Genomic DNA, 21,148 nt, shown 5'->3' with positions numbered 1-21,148 from the left:
AGGTTGACAGTGGGTGTTCATATATGATATTGTCTGTGATGCCACCACAGAATTGTTCAAAAGTAGGAAGGAGAAACTGAGCAGATACTCTGGCTTCAAAGGCAGTGAAAAGATAGAGTGGAACAACGTCTAGTTCCAAAAATACTTTTTTTTTTTTTTTTTTTTTTAGAATTAAGTCTAGAATTTGTTGACTGGAATTTGATGTACAGAGACTCCACAAGAATATTATATGAAACACTTATCAGCATAAATTTCTTCTGGCTGCAGATAGCAAAGCTGTGCTGGGGTACTCATTCCCAGAAGAGTGCTATGAAGATGACTTTTTTAGCATAATGTAGACACTGTTTTGTTCAGTCATATATTTTTAGAAAGACAACTTAAGGGATGGAGTGCTATCTTTCTTTGGCAGTTCATATGCTTCAGCCTGAAACATGAAGCTGTCTTAATATGAGGAGTTGATTTGTAGGACTGAGAAGGAAAACTAAATAATTAATTGCCAAACCTCTAAAAATATGCCAGGGAGTTTTATTTTAGAGAGACAAGATTCAGAAGTCTGCTATAAGTGGAAGGCATGTGCCTAGCAGAGCTTCCCACCCCTTCCAGGAGCAGCAGCAACTGACCTTCGGCCAACATAACTGTAGGAAGGCGAGTAGATGCATTTGTGACAATTTTTCCTCCTCTGATATAAGCTGTTTCAAGAACTGGGAAGAATTCTCTTTCAGCAAGTTACAAATGCCCGTAGCACAGAGATGCATCCTGCATCGTGTAGCTTCTTTAATACTGCTGCTTCAGTGTGAGACTTGTGTGAGGAACTGATGATGCTGTGAAACCCTTCCTGTAGTTGAGAACTGGAGTCCTCCTGTTAGCTGACCTGAGAAATAAATAACTTTTGAGTTTGTGTGTGTGAGGTTGTGTTTGTTTATTTTTTTTAAAAAAGCTTTTACCATGGAACTATTTGTTCTGTTTTATTTTTGTCAGGCAAGGCCTACCAGGATCCTGTTTTTGTCAGCTGCTTACTTGTTTATTCAAAAACTGCTCTTTTTTTCTTTCCTGTTTTTAATCAGGAGTAGTAGCTACAGTTTCAGATAACTGCATTTGGGAGGAGGCTTACTGCTTTTTTAGACTAGCCATTAAAATAATTTTGGAAGAAAAGCAGAATTCTAATTCATTGCCAGAGAGAATGTTGCAAACCAACTTCTGATTAAACTTGACATGATTTTATTTAAAATTTACTTTTAAAACAGATGGTTCAGGAGATGCAACTGTCTCTTGTTTCTGTTCTGATTCATATCTTTATAATGTAAGGCTGAAATGTTTATATCTAAAATGCTTTTCATTAATGTTTTTCCCTCAGTAGCTGTACAAATATTGATAGAATAGTAATGTTTTGTGGTTTTATCTGTAGACATGGGCTTTTTCATTTTAAAGTTCCTCATGTTCTTTTTCTCAGCATGAGGAACGTGCAAGGGTTTTTTGATACAAGAAACATGCCTTTGCATAATGGTATCTAACGAACTGTGCTCTTCCCCTGTGTAGGAAGGCTGGTGAGGAAGAGAAATGGAGGGATGTTACATCCATCAATCAGCGGAGGTTTCTTCATCCTCCAACTCCACGATGAGCTCCTCTATGAAGTTGCAGAGGATGATGTCATCCAGGTACGGCCGTGCAGTTGCTTTTTCAGCTACCTCCTGCATTTACGATGTTTCAAACAAGCCTTCCTTCTAGGGGCTCAGGTTCTGTTCCCTGGATCCTCTCTTGCTGTGCGCTAAAAGGTCTGTGAAGATGATGTTAAGTTGGCTGAAAAATGATGTTTATATTCTTGATCCCTTTATTTTCATGCTCAAGTTCATTTTTCCAACATATACTTTGCTGCTTTAGCAGCATATATAACAGTAGTTCATACAACTTCTCTGCAAGACTTGATGAGTGAAGTAACTTAATACTGTTGACAGGTGTAGGGGGAAGTTTTTCGCCGTTTGGAGGTGTTTTTGTCTCCTTGTTTACACTCGTGTCTTCTGGTGCTTAACTTGGAATATGTACTGTTACAGCTGTGGTTTGTACTCTGTGTAGGGAAAGGAGGAGTCTTTGCTTTTGGTACTTGTTTCCTCATTCCCTACCTACCTGTCTTTCTGGTAGGGGTGTTATGGTGCTGATTAGCAGCACGGTAGATACAAGAAACGTGCTGTGTGGACTTCGGGTACCTTTCATGTGCATGTGTGTCTCTGTGTGTGCTCTTCCACCATGTAGATGCTCCTGTGCCTGGGCGGGGTGGTGTCTGTGTGACAGCTTTCAGTAGCGTTTTAGCTGTATGTTGGCAGCTCAGTGTTCTCCCAAGTCCTGAGCACAAATGCAGGAAGGCTCCCAGGGTGGGCTTCCAGAGCTTGGGGATGTCTTTCTCCCACTTCTGTTCTGTGCATACATGTCTTTAATGACAAAAGGCCATTTCATTATGGCAAGCAGTAACTCCTTGTCTGAGAGACCTTTCAGTAGTACTGACTGGCCTGAGCATGGTTTTTTTTTTTTAATTTCATTAAGAACAAAAGGTTTAATATTTTTTTCTTGAATGTCAGCTCACGCTTCTGTTCCTTTTGCTAGCTCTGTTCAGACATCTGCTGCTTCAATCCAGGCAGGCTGTTTTAGAGATGAAAAGGCTCCTAATTTTCTTTCTGTAGAAAACTGAAATCCCCTGAGTATAGGCATTTACGTCTTTAGGTACTGGCTCCAAGTTATCACAGTGTCCCCAGAAGAACTGGGGCCAAGTGAGTGGATTTCCTTGTTATTTTTTGTATTATATTTTTTCATTAACCACCTCAACTTCAAGGGTAATTATTACTAGCTTTTCCAACTTCCTTCAGATATATTTCTGTCCACAGATTTTCTGGGCAGTCCCTTAAAACAGCATATGTACACAAGGCATATTTCCTAGACTCAGACTTTCCTTGTGTGTGTGCCAGATTTGCTTGTTTTTCAAGGATTTCTGTCGAGCTGAGACAACAGAGTACTTCTTACCCCTTTGATTCATTGTTTTTAGGGCCAGAAAGAATCTTTTTTTGATAATATTGTTTGCTGTGCTTTAGATGCACCATTAGAATTATCCTATAGTGGAAAGAGCTAAGTTGGAAAGGATCTATTGAAGTATCTCCCTCTTAAGCCCCCACTTAAAGTAGGGCCTGAATTAATTGGTCCTTTTGAACTACAATATACCTCTTAGTAAAAAAGAAGTGAGCATTTCTTGGTTTCTGTATTTGTGAGGTTTTTTCATCTTGCTGGCACTAAAGCTTTATTATACTGTAAATCATGTATTTCTCAGCTGCAACAGCAATTTTTATGCGGAGAAGTTAGTTTGGTCACAGGCTCGATGCTGGCTCTAGCTTATTTTCGGCTGCCAAAGTGCATAAAAGAAAACTAAAAATATCTTTCCATATATCTAGGAATTTGTGTTCCAGTCAGAGTATCCTGACAAATGGTTTGTAAGAGAAACAACTCTAGTGATCATTCTGTTTTCATTTGCAGTCTATCAGTGAGCTAGCTTGCTTCTTTTTAAAAGACCACATTGGGGTAATACCTGTTTTTTCTTGTGCTGAAGGTGTGAAATGCCTGGGGCATCAGGGCTTTCCTAGTCTGTGCAGAATGTCAAAGTGAAGGTAGCGAGCTTTCAGAGCTTATCACAATAGCAAGACTATGATAATATTGCCAAGGATGGTAGAAGGAGGCTTGACCTTCTATCTGTTGAGCTGACCCTGGCAAAGAGGAATCAGGTAGGAACATAAAGGTATGGACTAGATTCGGAATCAAAGGCTAGATGCTTTTAAACTGCTTGCTTGTTCCCAGCATCATTGCATTTATGTTTTCAAGATTGCCAGAATTCCTCCAAGTGTGCTTTAGCTGACCATTGAGAACTCTGGAAGCCATGCTGTTTGCTTAATGTACAGGAAATTCAGAGCCCAAAGCCACCAAGGTCAGGGCGTTGGTGCATGTCCTGTCTCATTCCATCAGCTTCCCCAGGAACCTCATGCAGGTTTTCGTGTCTCTCCTGCAGCCACCATCCCTTGTTCTAGGTGCAGCAGCCCTAATCTTGTGTTCCTTGCTGGTGGTGTGTGCTGGACCTGTGACCATTCTCAGAGAATCTCCCTCTGTATGGTTCGTGTTTCTTTTGAAATACTGGGCCCCAAACTTGATCAAGGCTGGAGTGGTTTGAATAGAGTGGAAGATTGATCTGTGTGTCACATAAGCAACATTTTCTGTGTTCCAGAATTACATTTGCTTTCTTTCTCACAACAGTATGCCTTGCTTAAAGCCCTGTTTGGTTTTTAATCTCTGATAACCCCATTTTTTTCCTTCCCAGGCAGTTATTTTTCATCCTATTTTTGAACAGTAGATTATCTCTATCCTAGTTCTCTACCCTGCTTCTTTCTACTCTGTATTTGTCTGTGGTGAATTACATCCCATTTCAAAGCATTTTTCTAGGTTATCAAGATCATTTTGAAATGTGGTATGTAAGGGCGTAGGGGTTTGGAAGACAAATCTTCCCCTAGTTCTTAATGCTGTGGTAAACTCTTGTGCTCTGATCTCCTCAAATCCCCTCCTTCATTCCCCAGTAAAAACTGGGGGAATTTCTATTGTGGGTACCTGTGAAGAAATTATGAGAACTCATGGAAGGGTCAGAAAGCTTGAATAGTTCCTGTGCTCACACAGTGGCCACTAGCTGAGATGAGGAATCACAATAATTTCAAAGCCTGTTTTCACTCTGCTGTGGAAAGGTTTGTGGGATGAGTGTGGACTGCAAGATTCATTCAAACAAGCAACGCAGGACAGGCTGGACTCTGTGTGGGTCTTGGGGTAGGAAGGAGAGTCCTTTTATGCAGGGCAGGTATTTACAGTCAGGAAAATAAAATCCAGTCTCTCACAATGCAAAAAGTTGCAGGCAAAAGTATCTTCTGGTGCCCTAACTGCATACTGAAATGAGTGTTTTCCTAGCAGTACTTTTGGAGGGCAGCAAGTGTTGGGAGTTGCCTCAACAAAATAGTGAGGGGGAACCTGAGCGGTATTTCTAGCACCTGTGTTGAATGTGATCTGCTTTCCCAGAGGTTTGTCGTTTGTGTTTCACAGAGTGCCTCTTGTGCCAAGACAATGAGGAGGAACACCATTCTTTGCCTCAGGTGTATTTGTTTTGTGTCTTGCTTTCAGTACATTGACATTTTCAGAACAGACTCCATGAAACACGATTATGTTGCTGGGTGAAAGGGGAGACTCGGCAGGACTCTCAAGTGTTTAATGGAAACTTAATCTTGCCTCTTTTTTAAGTAGTCTTAAACAGTGTGGAACCAGTCACAACTCTCTGCTGCATAAAGTGTTACTGGCTTTATACAGTTTCTCCATTCATAAACCCTAATTAGGATTAAACTGGTTGCATTTCTGTCAGTGGTAAGTCAGTGCAAATAAACACAGGAGAGGAATCCGGCTGTCCGGCCACCCCAGCTATTGACAGAAAAACAGAGCACTGAAGTTAGGTGTACATCTGATGTTTAGCGTTTCCTTCTAGGTCGCTCAGATTGTCAAGCACGAGATGGAAAACGCCATGAAACTGTCGGTAAAACTGAATGTTAAAGTGAAAATTGGACCTAGCTGGGGAGACCTGCAGGACCTGGAGCTCTGACATGAAATGCAGCTTTCCCGTGTGTGTGGCGAGGCGGAAGGCACCACGGACTGGGCAGGGCACGGGCCTGTGACAGACCTGTGCGCGGTGCGATCCTCCTGTATCGTGTTTCTACTGCCTTCTGAAATGAGTGGCGGAAGCTGGTATGAATTCACCAAGCCAAACCCTTCGAAGGTCAGATGGCACAGTGAAGCATGTTTACAGAACTGTGAAATTATTGATTGCTAAAAGCACAGTATTTAAATGAATTCTGTTAAAATATGCTTCATCTTGTAATTTAAAACAAAACCCTGAAGCCTAATGAATTTATTACATACGAAATAAGCTGGAATATTGTATTAAAACAAGGCACAAAGGTAATGTTGCAGTTCTTGTGTGTAATTGTGTCTAGGACAAAAAAAAGTCATTGTGTTTGCACTTAATGTTGAATTTTACAGGCCTCTGCTAGGATTGTTTTGTACTGAATTCTGCTGCTGATATTCAGGTGCCTTTCATGGAAAGCCAGGAAATGGCTTTACAGCTGGCTGGATTTCTCACTGAGCAGCTGTGCAGTGTTCACAGTGAGTGGAACCGGTGCTTGGTTGGCCTCTGATTTTTAGGAAAGCATTTTGGTGACTGACTGCTGTAATTCATCCTACTGCTAGCTTGCAAACTGGCCTTGAGAGGGATATTGTTTGGACTCTCTTACAGTTAACAATCACCAGCAAAAACATCCTTTTTTAAAGACTGAAACTCACTTGGTTAAAAACTTAATGGCAATTTGTATCTTTGTGAAGGAAAAGAAAGTATGTCAGTCAGCCAGCTGAAGTGACAGCCTTGCTGGTGTTTGAGCTCTCTGGTGTGTTAGAGAGGTGTTGCTGAACGCTGGTGGGTGATCTGTGGTTCTTCGTTCAGAGACCTGTCTCCTAGGGAAGCCTCATACCCTGCCTGTTGGTAGCCTCGCTAAAAACTGCTCAGATTTCCCTCACGTTTTGCCTCAGTGTCGGACTCCATCCCTGCAATCAGGCAGAAAGTTTTTCTGGGAGTTTGGGCTTGTCAAGCTGAGCTGGTCCCAAGGCTGACTCGGGTCAGCTGCTGGGATCAGATGTTTCAAAAGGGGAAGCAAGGAAGGAGCTCGCAGGGAATTAACCTGCCACTGTTTGGCGTTACTCTCCTCACTAATACCTTCTGGTCTGGCTAAACCTCACCTCATGTGGTTTTGTTTCCCTTCCAGACGGTTGCAATGGTTGTACAAGTTCAGCTGGTTTTGTTAACTTCATACAATGCCTGACCTTGAATTGTTATTTTCATCGTGTAGCCCTTGTGTGGTACAAGAAAGGGATGACAGGTGCCTCCTGTCACCACCTTTATGCCTCTATTTTATCAGGTCTTTCTTCTGCAGTTCCTCCCTTATGTAAGCAATCTCCATCTTTCCATTCTTGCCTCCTGTGAGAAATTTTCAAGCCCCTAATTATTCTTTCATTTCTGAACTTCTGCCAGATCCCTTTGAAGAAGTGTACTTTTGAAGTTGCCTTTATAGCCTGATCTGAGAGGATGCATACTTGGCTTTCAACAGCCCAATAGCGTGCTTGAGCTTGTTAACTTCAGATGCCGCGCTTTTGGCGTGGCCATTATCCTGACATCAGAAGTACCCGGCACCGAGGTTTCAAGAACATGGTGAGTTTTAAAAGATGTTAATGGGGCCTGCGTACAAAAGGCCGCATCCTGGACCCTGATCCGCCACCTGCCTGTTGGGCAGCAAAATGGACACGTGGTATTGAGTCAAAGCCCCGGGTGAGGATGCCTTGACTGCCCTTCTCAGCACTGACGGGGCCTGCTTTCCTGTTTTGTATTTCACTTTACACTGAGATTTTTTTGTTTCCTTCCTGCCTGCTCTATGCTGTGGTTTTCTACCACATCTGTCACCTGATGGCTGAGCTCTTTATCCACAGCATTCGGTTGGTAAGACAGTTGTTTCTTTTCTTAGCTTATTAAAGCTTTTATTATTAACAGATCTGAGCCTCAGCACCCTGGTGTCTGACCATTTGTGTGCTCTGCCTGTGAAGGTGCTGGGTTGAGCTCATTACCAATGCACAGGGCCTAATGATTTCCTGTCCCGGGGTGTCCTGCGGTGACACACCTGTGCTGTATTTCAGGCCTCACTGGAGCTGTGCTAATTTGAGTTGCTTGTTCTTCAGCACATTACAATATTTCCCCCCCCCACTTACTGTCTTTAGAATTTTGGAAGGACGGATCTCACGCGTAGTTCCCAACAAGCTCTCTAGACAGGGGTGATGCTAATCAATAAGGGGATTGACACAGAACTAAACTTATTTTGCTAAACAAACTCAGTGAGTTCATTTTAATTAAGCAGTAATTTAGAGCTGATGAGATGACAAAAGGTGGCCGCTGCTCTGTAAGCAAGGTGGCTGTGGTGTTTGAGTCATGATAGTAGAAGTGGCTCTGAGCTGTTGCCTGATTGCTGCTATTTATGTTCCTTAATTCTGATGAGACTTGAACCATTAGTGAGACTAAGCAGGGGAAGCAGAAGAGGGCTTAGGTCAGGTAAGCTTACAACAGTGCAGGAGAGGATACCTGTTATTTTATCAGGTTGGTAGAAGGAGGTTGGCTGCTTGTGTTACTCATTTTTTCCTGTGAGCCCCCCCCCCCCCCCCCCCCCCCCCCAATGGGCTGAGGCCTGTGTTTAGTTGGAAACCGGGCTTTTTTCTAGTTCAGGATCTGATAACTGGAGTGCAGCTTACTCTCTTCTTGTAGACAGGACGGGATGCATCTGATCGCGTTCGCTCCCTGTTCCTCAGCTGGTTTGTGCCTCTCTTTGCAGTCCGCTCCTGCCTCCTGTTAGCTGGCGCTGCCCAGCGTGTGCAGTAACACATGGGGACTGGCAAGCCCGAGAACATGACGGATGAAGGCTACGGAAGGGGTAGGAGTTCTGTTTCTTTTACAGCAGCCTTGTCCCTCCGTGTGTACGGAGTTGCTACTGCAGCCTAGTCCTGCCTTGCGCCCTGCGCTGCCCTTGCCTGGCTGCTGCACCAGCAGGTGGGTGTCTGTCTGCCAAAAGACATTGGGTTGGGACCCAGTCGTGACCTGCGGTCACCAGGAATGCCTTGTCTTCACCTCACGTGAACCTGCGTGACCTGGCGCCTCGCAGGGAGAGCCCGGCCCCTTGGGCTGTCGAGCAGCCTTGTTCTGTTTGGTTCATATCCACTTGTCGAAACGACTCAAATTTTGATTTGGCCTATTTACTACTGGTATAGGGCAGAACTTCTGTGGATGTGGTAGCAGGAACTCCTGCCACTGATGTTTGATACAGCTACTCAGTCCTTTGCCTTGCACGCAGACCGCAAGCTTGTTTTGCCTTGGTCTTTCTGCTGCAGGTTTCCTTTTGGTCCCTGCCTACTGCAAGTGCTCCTTGGGTGTTCTTGCAGCTGGGCAGTGGTGGGAGGGAGGCAGGTGACAAAACATGACACACACATAATCTGATCTGGTTTGGTCATATTGCCTTTCTCCTGTGCTACCTGTATTTCACTAAAAAGAGAGTTGTGGTGTTTTTTCCTCTAAATCCCTAGCTGAAAAGAGGGAGCTGGATGCTCAGCAGCTTTGGCTGACGTTTTTGCGCTTCTCCTGGCAGAACAACTCCATCGTGTTGTTGATAAGTGCCTTTCAATGAGCTCGCTTCTGCCCTTTTGAGAGTTCAGCTTGTAGGTGACTGCTTTTAGCCTGACATGGAAGTAAGTGAGTGATGTGCAGGCTGCCCTCAGCTGGCTGAGAAGCCCGGCTAATGCAGCTAATGTTCCTGGGGCTGGGATCGGGGTTATGAGCGTGACACCATGTGAGCTCCCTGCAGTAAAGCACAGGAACAGTAGCTGGGGTCTGGGTTTTGTCCCTGCGTGAGCTGCTGGAGGAAGGGAGGTGGCCGTCCCCACCCAGCGACAACCATGGCTGCATTTTCCGTATCCCTGGGGGTAGCGTTAACTTCACCCAAAGTCTTTACGTAAACCATGCACCTTTGAAATACTAAAAGAATCTAGGAGTAGAGGTTGGAAAAAAAAAAAAAAGAGATCAACACCAACTAATACCAATTCTTTATTTTCTTTCCCTCTTTTTTTTTGGTTGTTACTGGGGATTCAAAACAGCCTCAGTTAAAGATGCCTTAGTTTTCCTTTTGTGATGCCGATTTAGGATACCTGTGGAAACAGGACATGGTTAGCGCAGGCGTGTGTGGTTCACCCCAGATTAGCCTTCGTTCTGAGATACAGGTAATGACTCATTAACAAACCCCACACATATTCTGTCCACATTTCCTTGACATTGAATCTGAATATTGGTTGCTATTTAAAAAAGTACAATGTCTGATTTGTTGATTTAATCACAAAACAAAACACATGAATGGAAACACTCATTTACGTGACTATTGCTTATACACCTAAGATGACGAGTTGACTACAGATGGCCACACGTAGTTCCTTAATGAGAGAGAGTGTGTTCTTACTAAGACCAAACCAAGGCAAAAAAACATTCAAGACCAAAATACACTGTGCTTGAATTCACCTTTAGGTTATGGAAACAGATGTAGGGCAGGGTATCTAAGGGGTGCAATTAACTGAAATCCAGCTTTTTGCCTGTGTTACACTATGGGCAGTTTGTAAATGGAGGAGTCCTGAGGTTGAACACAGCTCTCATTTAAGCTGCAACATTTTCCTCACTTCTTAAATTGTAGACTGAAAAAAGTATTTTTGTATGCATACCTTCTTTGACGCCACAACGTGTGTGCTGTAATGGGCTTCTGTAAAAGGAACGTGTAAACTCTTTCAGAGAATTTCTGTATGTGATAATTTTATACACTATGTGTAGTAAATGGAGTATTTCTGTTTAAATATTTGTGTAACAAGCTATATTCTGGTAATATAGGGAATATCTAATTGATGTAAGTAATTGAACTCAAAAATTTAGAAAACAGGTAATTATACAAACCAAAAACTGATTCTCAAAGTTTCCTTTATCATGTCTTTTAATTCAACATTTGAAGCTTAAGTTAAAACTCTAGGAATGGATTTTTTTTTTTATAAAATAGCTTGTACTTCATTGAAGACTTGCAAACTCTGAAAACATATATAGATAATGTAATTTAATGTATCTTCTCTGCATACTCTATCTACAGCTCTAGGCATAAGATTAAACACACCTGGTCAAACCCAGAGGCGTGTGTGCACTGTTGGAAGTTTTCTGTGTCCGGTTTTGGATGTGGCTGTGACAGAGAGCTCCTGTAAAGAAGAATGTAAGGGAACAAGGTATCCAAAAGAACAAAAAGCATTTTAAATTGAGGTAATATTTCCAGCCAATCTGGTCTATTGTAATGGAGGATTGCGATGTTAAAGATATGTCTAAGTTTAGGATTTAGCTTGAGGTGGCGCTGTCTTAGTGGGAAAGGTGAAAGCACATGATTTCAACATCCAAGGGCAGCTCGTGTCCTCAATTTTCTTACAGCAAGTCAGGTCAGATGCTGTGCTCGTTGCTTGGAATTCTGTGTCTTTATGCCTTTCACTAACAGCCTTTAGTAGCGTGTTCAGGTCAGGCCTTTCAAGAATCCCACACTCCCCCTCATTTCACAATAAATCAACCAGGCAAGAGTTCTTCCTCCCTCACTGAAGTTTTTAAGTGAAGTTTTTTTTCCCACATACATGGTAAATCTTGATAGAAAGCATTTAACAGTGTGCACTAACAAACTTATACAACATATACATTACATATATATATTTATATATATAGAATGTTCTATATACAAACATATACAACTTTTTAGATCTCTACAGACTACAAGAAAATTGATAATTATAGTCACAGGTGGTGAACTGAACAGAAGTAGTAATTTGTAACTGTCTGGAAATATCTAAAATAAGTAATAGTGGAAAGCAAGATACAGCTGTGACCTGATGGGGAGTACTAGAGAAAAGTTGCTTAAAAGTTTAGTATTAAAAATTGAAAGTTTGAGGGATGCTAAATTTTCATTTCTCTGTTGCATAAAAATGCAAATGGAAATCTACTGGCAGGTGTTGGTGGGGGTTTTTTTGTTTTTTTTGGTGTTTTTTTTTTTTTTTTTCCCCCTGGTGTTAAGCTAGAGACTGTTGGCAGCCAAAGTCAGTCAGGCATTGTGTAAAAGACTTGTTGAAGACACTTTTCTCTCTGGGCATGCTGGAGTGATTAGCAATTAAAAGTTGCTCTTAAATTTCAGATGTGATTCTCAAACGAGTGAGCAGGCTCTAGCTCCAGCCTGAAGACATTTCCACTGAAATCAAGGTAACAGGGCTCTCTGCAATGTTAGCCACCCACGTGGGGTACAGCCGAAAACTTAGGCAGAACAGGTAGCTGCCTTGTCATCGAAGCGAACCAACCGCTGCCCGAGCGCCAGGGCTGTGTTCGTAAAGGCTGACTGCGTTACACCAGTTCGTAGTGGAAACGTTACACCCACAGGCTATGGGGCCCAAGTGCCATGATGGAACTGGTAACGGCCTTTCCAGCTGCACCGCCTTGGTGCAGAAGCAAGCGCAGAGCTAGGTACAGGACAAAGGCTGGTGGGGCAGCCTTGGCTTGGTATTAACAACGTATTAACTGCTCAGCTTCTCTGAAAAAGCAGAGAAGGCAGGAAGAATAAGGGCTAGAAAGTTGGTTGGAGAGTTTGAGTGAGTGCTCTGCTGCCTGAAATGATTTTGTTGCCCAGAGACTAGTGGTTTTGGAGTACAGGCCAGAGCACATGTAGAGTGAATGTACATTTAAACAGAAGATAGAATTGCTATAATGTTCTCATTTATTTCTCACCCTAGATGCCTGGTTACAGTGATGCTTCCTCACACATGCAAGCAGCTAGTTCTGTGACTGGGCCACTGGAAGGAGTTCCCCAACCCAGTTCCTACTGGCATCAGAGAGAGTGGTGAGTTTGCAGTTTCCTCAAACACACACACGCACAGAGACATCCGGACAACTCCGGTTCCTTAACTCTCAGCAGAAACCTAGGCATTGCTTGGGCTTTGACTTTCTTCCCAACAAGTTCCTACAGTTCTCACGATTATAGAGCAGTTTCTCCTGTGACAGAGAGTCTCGCTAGACCTGTCAGGGCCATCACTTTGATGTTGCCCACAGACGAGTGTAGAAATCGTGTAAAGCATGAAATTCCTGTTGTGCTACAATGTGAATTTAAAACTTAACACCTCAAACCTGTTCCAACCCTTTAACTTGTGCAGCTGGGCTGATAGTGAAGCTGGACTTCTGGACTGTACAATTTCCTGGGCTCCATTTTATTGTAAGAAAAGGAAGGGTATGGGAAAGGCATCTTTGAGAGAGATCATCTGAACACTGGGATGACTTAAACACCAGTGAAGATAAGGCCCAGTTAGGAGAGGGATGGTGCCTGTCTGCATCACTGTCTGTCAGGACTCCTTGAAGGGACAGAGGATGTCACTCTTCTCGTATAGAAAAATTTTAAATGCTGCTTTTCCACCTTTTCCTCACTTCCCTTTTCTAATTTGAAACGATGTCCAGGCACATGAAGACAAGCCTTCAGTGCCTTGTTTCCAAGCCAATCTTGGAAAAATTTCTAACTTAACAGTTGACCTGTGTGGCAGTCAGGCTCTTGTAGGCTACCGCAGCACACTCATGGACTGGGAATCTCTGTGTGTAGACAGGTAACAGGTTCTACTTACTGTTCTCTTCTGTAGCTGCAGGTTGGAGAGTTTTCTGCAGAGTTCACTGTAGAAACCAAACAAGCTGCTTTGAAGCAGAAGGAAATAACTTTTAGCAGTGTGAGCAGGAAGCCAATGGCCATGCACCTGGGGTGTCACTTTATATATGTGCCAATTCAGGGCTGTATGTTGACAGTTGTTTTTCATGCTCCTCCCCATGCCCATTGTTTAGTTGTGCTGCTGTGATCTGCTCCCCCCACCCCCCTCCAGCTTTGCAGGGGGTTACTGTGCAGTTTCCTTAGCATAATCTCAACTGACCACTTAAAAAACCCACAAAAAAATCACTGCTCTGCAAGCTCCTAAGTAGCTTCTGTGAGCAGAACTTGACAGACTCTCCAACTTGTAATCCTGCGGTTTCCCATCTTGCCTTTCCTAAGCTGGTTTTCTATTCCTGCTGCTGAGAAATAAGGCAACCAAGTGATACAGACACCACAGGGATGAAAAACGCCACAGCCCCCCTTCAAGGACAACCGAGATCACTCTTGAGCACATTTTAAAAAGTACAGATAAGGATGACATTTCATGTGCTCTGAATTGCAAATAAACCATCTATGCTCGTGTTTTCATTTCAGATAGTGCCTGTCTAGCTGCTTGAAAAAATCTGTAAATTTTGGGCATAGGATTTTGAAGTTACTTATTCTTTTGATAGGAGTTAAACAGCACTGATTTCAAGCAAGGTTTTTCAAGGGAAATAAATAACATAAGAAAATGCAGCTCAACTCATTTTTATGTTGAGAACAGTAGCAAACATGCTTGAAATGTACTGGCTTTTTTGTAATGTCACTTTTAAAAAATAAAGATTTTTGCCATTTAAGGTTTTTTTTTTGTTTTTTTTCTCAGAATAGAAATAAATCCCATTTTTCTTCGGTCACAACATGCTTTCAATTTCTTTTTTTAAGATGTCAATTAGTCATGCAAAGTTTTATAAGTGCATTAACATTCGAGTTTGTACAGAATAGTTTTTAACCAGACGCACTCCCCACAGTTCATACCTACAGCTTCTGCAAAACTACATGCCACAGTGATGGTTGAGTTCCTTTTGGAAAAAAATTGGCTATCGCATGAGCCAGCTGTTGGAGTAAGACCCACATGATTCTTAGGTTCCGTGTCATGGTCTGTAAAATTTCTCCTTGACTCCTACTGTGATGAATCCAATAATAGTAACAGGAAAACATCTTCTAGGAGAAAAAACTGTCTCTGGCCAGTGACTGGTAGATTTAGGAATGAATGTTGCTTCCCTGAACAGTTTTCTTAAAGCCACAAGCAGCTGCTTTGAAAATCTAAAACTGGTACCACTTTTTGTCCTTGTATTTCAGCATCACCTACAGCAATGGGAAACAAACAAAGAGATATAAAACACTGCTCTGCATACAAGGTATTGCACATGACCTAGGCCCATTAACTGTCACAAACTTCATAAGTAAAAAAGGAAGAGCAATGCAGTACTTTACTAACAGTCACCAGGTCTTGAGTCCACTGAGACCTTGTATTTAATTCCATAATTGTTAAGATTTTTCCTGAGGATCTTTAACTACTTTTCTTCTGCAAAAAGTACAGAGGTATGGGTATAACCAGGAACTTGCGTTTTACTGCTATGGAGATAAGCTTATCTATGGAGCATAATAGATATGCCCTGAATATATAAACTTCTTGCATTTCAGGGCACGCTCTTTCTGCATATTTTTGCCTCACAAAAGCCAATAAAAAGGTAAAGGTCTTGTCCGGAGGTGTGCTGCATGTTAAATGAAAAATCTGGGCAAGTATTCTTTAATGTTGTTTTATCATCAAGGAAAAATCACTTCAGTTGATTCCCAGCCTTAACAGCGTGGGATAGAAGAGCTTTCCATTTCCAGCTCTAAGCATAGAAGCTGTCTATTCCAGGCAAGCCCTATTCTATATAACTGTACCACAGTGTTGTACTAGAAATGTTCTCCTCTTCTTCCCAATAAGATCTGTAAAGGTTCCTACATACACATCCACCTACCTGCATAGATGTGCTGCACTAAGTGGCTTAAAAAAAAATCATAATGAATTAGTGAGAAAGGCAAGAGATGAGAAGTGCCATGTTCTAAATTCAGAGGCTAACAATGGATGCTCATTTATGAAAATGTGAAATGAAGGGGTGTACACTGGAAGTGTCTTTTTGGCATTCTCATTGTTTGGGAGCAGGAAAAATGGCCTAGAACACCTAAAACACCACGACTGGGTGAGTGGGGAGAACCGTACTTTACTTTCCCAAAGGGAAGCAAAGGCTCAGTTGCAGGATGGGCAGTTCCTGGTTTGGGGTGTGTGGTGCCGGGGCCCCTACCTCGTGCGCATGTTTGGAAAATGCCTCTGCGCTGGCCATCATGCTCGCAGTCCTTTCATCCAGCTCTCCCAGTTTCTGTCCTCTCTCATCAAGGGCAATGCGTGCACGAGTCAAGTCCCCAATGACTCCTCCTGCGGCTCCTCTCACACCTTCAATTCCGCCTGATCCAGGGATGTGCTGGGCAAGACTGCGAGAGGCTTTTCCTGCCGTGGCCTCGCCAACTGCAAAGGAGAAACAGACAAATGGACAGGAATGAGTTCCTGGCCATGGCTTTGTCAGTGCTGCTCACCCTAGGGCTGCAGCCTTGCAGTGGTGATGCCATCTGAAGTGCAGATGGCACATGTGGAAGACTCTGCTCTGTGCACCGGCACATCTACAGTGCAGTCCTGGGCCCCCCCGCCCTTACTCGTTCAAAAGAAGCTGCCAAGGTGAAAGAATCATGGAAAGGCAACTGAGGATTCTCCCCTTTCTTCATGAGGTTGTCTTTATTTTTTCATCAATGATCTAAATCTTGGGTACCGCTCCATTCCTAAATCACAAGGGCAGAGGATCCTGTGAATTGATTTCTGCAAAAAAACCCACCCAACCCCAATAAATTACTTACAGAGCTCCTCTCTGTCAAAAGCTTGTCCACTTCCTCCAAAAAGTCCTTTGAGAAAGCCTCTGTTTTGGGCTTCTGGTGTTTCCACAGGAGTAAACAAATCCCCAAGCATGTCCTAGTAAAGTCAGACAAAAATCCATGTGAAAAATTAGTGAGATGAAAGCAGTTCTAAGTGATTTCTTTATTTGCATTAACAAGCCACATGCATTGGATCTAAACCAGTTTTCAAAGAGTCTGTTATGTGAACAGTACTGAGTACTTAACATTTGTGTTTCATGACAGGCAAATACTTGGGCTAACTAGATTCACTCAAGCTTTCAAAGGGACTTGGTTTATCATGGCCCAGTCTTACATTCATTACCACAGAGAAAAAAATTTACAAGCAATGCAGAGTGAAAATATCAGTGATAAGATCACATTTCGCTTGGAAACAGCAGAGGCAACACTATAATTGAATAAACAATTTGTTGTGAATTATGTGTTTTGCTTTAGTGATTATCCAGGCAAGCAGAGCAGTCACTCTGTTTTCTCTTTATAGCGTACCCGAGTTCACTGCTTGCTAGCAGTTCAGAGAGTTTGGTGGGGTTTTGTTGGTTTTTTTTTTGACAAAATCCCATCACCTTCCATACAACCTCTCCCCGCTGCTGTTGCTGTGCACGTTGGCAGTGCCATCAGCAATGCTAAATGAGCACGTCTGCTGAAGGCACTGCCATGGTGCCATGGATCTTGGAGCAGTCGACCCAAACAAATCTCAGGCTCAGATTTACCTGCAGCAGTACTAGGAAAAGTGGGCTCTCCAGAATAAAACTGATAAAGAAAGCGTGCAGCCCCATTAGCGTTTGAAACCAGTGAGGCTGTGCGCACTGAGAACAGTTGCTGCCCTGTTGCTCAGCTCTGTGTTTGCTCATCGAAGCCTCAACAGGCAGATACAGCTGTTGTGCTGCACAAAGCGCTCGGCTCCTGGGAGGCTGAGTGCTAGGACGGCGCTGTGACTCACACTTACTGTTCCTCTGCACTGTCACCTGCTCTGGGGAGAAAAATTACTGCAGCCCTTCAAGCCTAAGTGGAGGCTCTCATGCAGCCTGGCTTTATTTTCCTAGGTAGCAGGTGATATGGGGTCATCTGCTTTTTGTACACACATAATGACTGTGCAAGTCTTTTACTGTCCTCTCTGCATAAAAGCCAAGATACAAGCAGCCACAGTCTGACTGTACAGAGAAGCAAGGACTGTGTTTCCCTTGGGTTGGTTGTTGTATGATGCTATTAAGGTTAATTAAAAAAAAAAATCTAGCTTGTAACAGCCTCTCACTATAGGTCCATATTCTAAGATACATTGATCAAACCTTTCGATCACTTAAAAATCGGTTCCCTGCAAAATAATCTCTTCCCGGATGCGCAGAAGCTTGTGGCAATGCTCACCCTCGCAGTGCCTTTTCAGACTTGAGACAGACAGTGCTGTGATGGGAGTTGAGCAGCTCAGCACATGTTATTCCCTAGGGCATAATGAGTGCTGGCAGGACCAGTTCTTTTATATTTCTATCCTAGTTCAGTGCTAATTATATAACCTAGAACTTATTCCCCCTCTTTTTTTCCCTTTTATTACTCATGTTTCTCCCTGTAACCTCTCACAATTCCTCCTCTTCAGTAAATGACTTTTTAATTTGCATTTTCATTGTTAAAAAACCCCAACCAACCCAAATCTAACATTGTAAAGACCTTTTGCTCAAAATAAATTATTTTAATTGGACCATTTCTATAGCTACTGTGTTTTAATGTACAACGGTAGATGCTTTCCTCATGTGGAAGAAGGGGAGTACCAATTATTGGAGTAAAAACAATGGTAAATAATTAAAAAATATATTAAAACAGAGCTTTTTTTTTGATATTAAGCACACTGGTTTGTCTCATGCTCCCACCTATCTATGGAAAGCTGCAGGTATTAAGGTATTTTTAGAGTTACGATAAAAAATGATAAAAACATGGGAAGGAATTTATATTTTCACTGAGGCAGTTGCTGTGTGGTTGGACACATGCCGGTACCAACCGCTGTAGCTGCTGTCCATTTGTAGCTTCCCCTGCTTTCCCTTCAGTCATTTTTAACAGTTGGTCTTTTGTACGGTAGGACTTTGAGAGAAGCAGGCTGCTAAGAGTCCCATTTGGGCACAAACCTGCCTCTGTACAGAGACTGCAGTTACGCGCGGGCAGGCTCTAGGCTCAGGCCAGCCCTTAGGGCACAGGACCAAAGTGACAGTGTCATGAAAAAGTACAAATGGTGACAGAGCTGCTGACCTCTCTCTGCTGCTGTGGCACCATTCAGCCAGGGCAAGTGGAAAGGAACACGTCTCTCCTGCTCCCGCAGCACAGCCTTCACTTCAAATACTAAAACCCAGCAGTGAACCCGCGGCAATTTACATCTGATGAGTCAGGCCACTGGCCCTCCCACACAAGCACCAAAGTAAGGGTTTGAGCCTTACCTGCAGATTGTCACACATCTCCTGGCTGTATGTCAGGCGCTGGATCTCTGTGGGAGAGCTGAGATACAAAGCTTGCCCTTCGTTAGTGAAACAAAAGGTCCGCGCTATCCTCATGTCTGTTACAGGCAAATAGTTGATGTCCAGCAGTGGGCGAAGGCTGGGCAAGCTGAAGAGAAGCAGATACCCAGGTTAGTTGCCACACGCGGTACACCTGCTCTGCGGCCGCATTTTAAACCAACATTTAAGTTTATGCTCTTCATAACTGGAATAGTTAAAGTGCAGCTCTAAGCTGAAAAATCCCGCCATAATCAGGCTGCCTTCCTGTCGTACTTTGTTTTCTTGCACAGAGAAGTTTCAGCTGCCTTGCCTCAATGACCCTTAGGATTCTGTTACTGTCTGGATTTGGGACGCGCATATGACAGTACAGCTTGTGCCACATTGTCTGGGCAGTTTGCAGGGTAAGGCCTGGCCCCAGCTATCGCATGGGCAGCTGCGGGAAATGCGACGGCAGGGCCCTGCTTGCACCCTGCGGACAAAGGCTCCAGCACTGCCTTTGCTGTCCCTCCAGCTTCTCCTGGTTTGCCATTTTGGATGGCACTTCCCCAAATTTAAATGGTCTGGCTGGGGGAAGGGGGTGCGGCAAGCTGAGGGCACTTCTACAGGGGTACTGCACAGCCAGCTCACTGGTGGAGATGACAAGTAAGGGAAACCAGGTGCTCTGAGCACAAAATCTTCTGTAACAGCAAGCAGGGGACTTGCTACTTCACACTAGATAAACAGTACCCTTTCTATACCCGAGTTTCTCTATACTTCTCTATACCTGACTTACCATAACTGAGCAAAATTATCAGGGTTTTCTTTGATGACAGTTAAAAGTCATCAGCCATCAAATTGTCATGGGTGGGGGATTACTATGAAATAAAGGAGTTTGCTTTGCTGTGCAGCTGCCAAGGAAGAGGTATGGCAGCGGGCAAGGCAGGGGATTAAACGCACGCACCAGGGAGCGAACGCAAAGCATCAGAGACTCTGGAGTAAACACAAGCGGAACGTGACTGCACTGTGCCACCTCCTTGCTTAATTTTGCCACAAGATTAGTTAGATAAGTACCTCAGTGTCATGATGTGCCCATTGGCACAAAAGCACGCCAGACAGACGCTGTTACAGAGGGTGACCACATCTGCTCGCAATAAAAAGGACGTTTCGGTGATGTTGTGGACATAAAGACATGTTTGGGAAGGCAATGAGAAGACTTTGGCTTGTTTTTCTGAACAAATGACTGCAAATTGATGATCACCCATATCCTGGGAGGAGGAAGGGGAATGCATGACAAGTTTCCTTTTCCTTGTTTTTTCACCATCGTCAGCACTGTGTGGGTCCCTCCATACTTCATACGGTGGATGTGTCAACGTCCCCATGCAGTCCAAGCACGCGAAGGTCAGCACGGCTCCTTTCAGTGTCAGAACTGTGCCTGCAAAATGTAATTCCTGTCACTGACACTGGCACCACAATTAAACTGGTTGTCAGTACTGTGAATGCGTGCAGCACAGCTGACGTTCAGCTTTTGTAAACAGAGCAAACACATTCATCTAGCTAAGGTGACAAGTCTTGCTTGCTCAGTTCTTCCTGACCACACAAGAAGGTGAACAAACAGGCTGCCAGTACTGAAAAAGTCTTGGGCAGCCAGTATCAAATAATGTATATAATACAAGCTATTGAATACCATAAAGATAGGCTGTTGTTTATTTCTACATTATACTAGTAGGTTATTTATGCCCCAGTAGTAAAATTGCTCCTCTTAGTCTGGTGACCTTCCAGCATCGTTTTTCTAAACAAACCAGGGGTGGGAAACCTCTATTCCTATGCATTCTCCGATTTTTGTCATTATTTTGCTTTAAACATACTAAGCACATGCTGCCTCTCCTCAGACCTGACCTCTCTCAGCCCTCTGTTCTCTCTGCTACACCATCTGTCACTCACTCAGCCAAGGATCTCTCCTGGCACATCAACCTGCCAATGTTTTTGTTTCCTGAACTCCCTTCTGCTTCTCTCCAGCTTTCTGATAGTAAGACAGCCAAACTGTTCACAGCATCCCAGATAGGATTGCATCAGAGCTGTACACAGGACTGTAATTTCACAATATGAGGGAACTCTGCTAATTTCCCTATCCTCCCAAGAAACATGTAATTTTGCCCACGACATAAGGTAATCTTTGGAACTAACACAACCACAGTGTCTCTGTTCACGAAGCTGTGTGTCGCTCACGAGCATCTATCTTTACCTGTGTGCTTTCTATGCAGTGAGAGACCATTGCTTGATACATGTATCGAGAAATTTCTGCCCAAAAGGCCATATAAAATCATCCAGTTATTCCCCCTT

General features: G+C 43.4%; 2 protein-coding genes across 2 annotated transcripts in view; one reads left to right on the top strand and one right to left on the bottom strand.

Annotated features, from left to right (window-relative positions):
* The window catches only part of POLQ (polymerase (DNA directed), theta), a 53,407-nt gene extending 47,751 nt beyond the window's left edge, over positions 1 to 5,656 (top strand). Inside the window, exons 30-31 of the mRNA XM_010567683.1 lie at positions 1,537 to 1,655; positions 5,543 to 5,656. Of these exons, the coding sequence (XP_010565985.1) occupies positions 1,537 to 1,655; positions 5,543 to 5,656 (233 nt within the window). The remainder of the gene's footprint in view (positions 1 to 1,536; positions 1,656 to 5,542) is intronic.
* Positions 5,657 to 14,278: 8,622 nt separating this feature from the next.
* STXBP5L (syntaxin binding protein 5-like) overlaps positions 14,279 to 21,148 on the bottom strand; it is a 188,522-nt gene continuing 181,652 nt past the window's right edge. The window contains exons 23-27 of the mRNA XM_010567473.1: positions 19,880 to 20,240; positions 18,773 to 18,938; positions 16,302 to 16,413; positions 15,698 to 15,918; positions 14,279 to 14,711 (exon numbers count right to left, since the gene is read on the bottom strand). Of these exons, the coding sequence (XP_010565775.1) occupies positions 14,670 to 14,711; positions 15,698 to 15,918; positions 16,302 to 16,413; positions 18,773 to 18,938; positions 19,880 to 20,240 (902 nt within the window). The 3' untranslated portion in view covers positions 14,279 to 14,669. The remainder of the gene's footprint in view (positions 14,712 to 15,697; positions 15,919 to 16,301; positions 16,414 to 18,772; positions 18,939 to 19,879; positions 20,241 to 21,148) is intronic.

Source organism: Haliaeetus leucocephalus, unplaced genomic scaffold (genome assembly GCF_000737465.1).
Source record: "Haliaeetus leucocephalus isolate CR32 unplaced genomic scaffold, Haliaeetus_leucocephalus-4.0 Scaffold228, whole genome shotgun sequence".
Lineage (NCBI taxonomy): Eukaryota > Metazoa > Chordata > Aves > Accipitriformes > Accipitridae > Haliaeetus > Haliaeetus leucocephalus.
The sequence above is the reverse complement of the archived record's forward strand: the minus strand, read 5'-3'. Positions and strand labels throughout refer to the sequence as shown.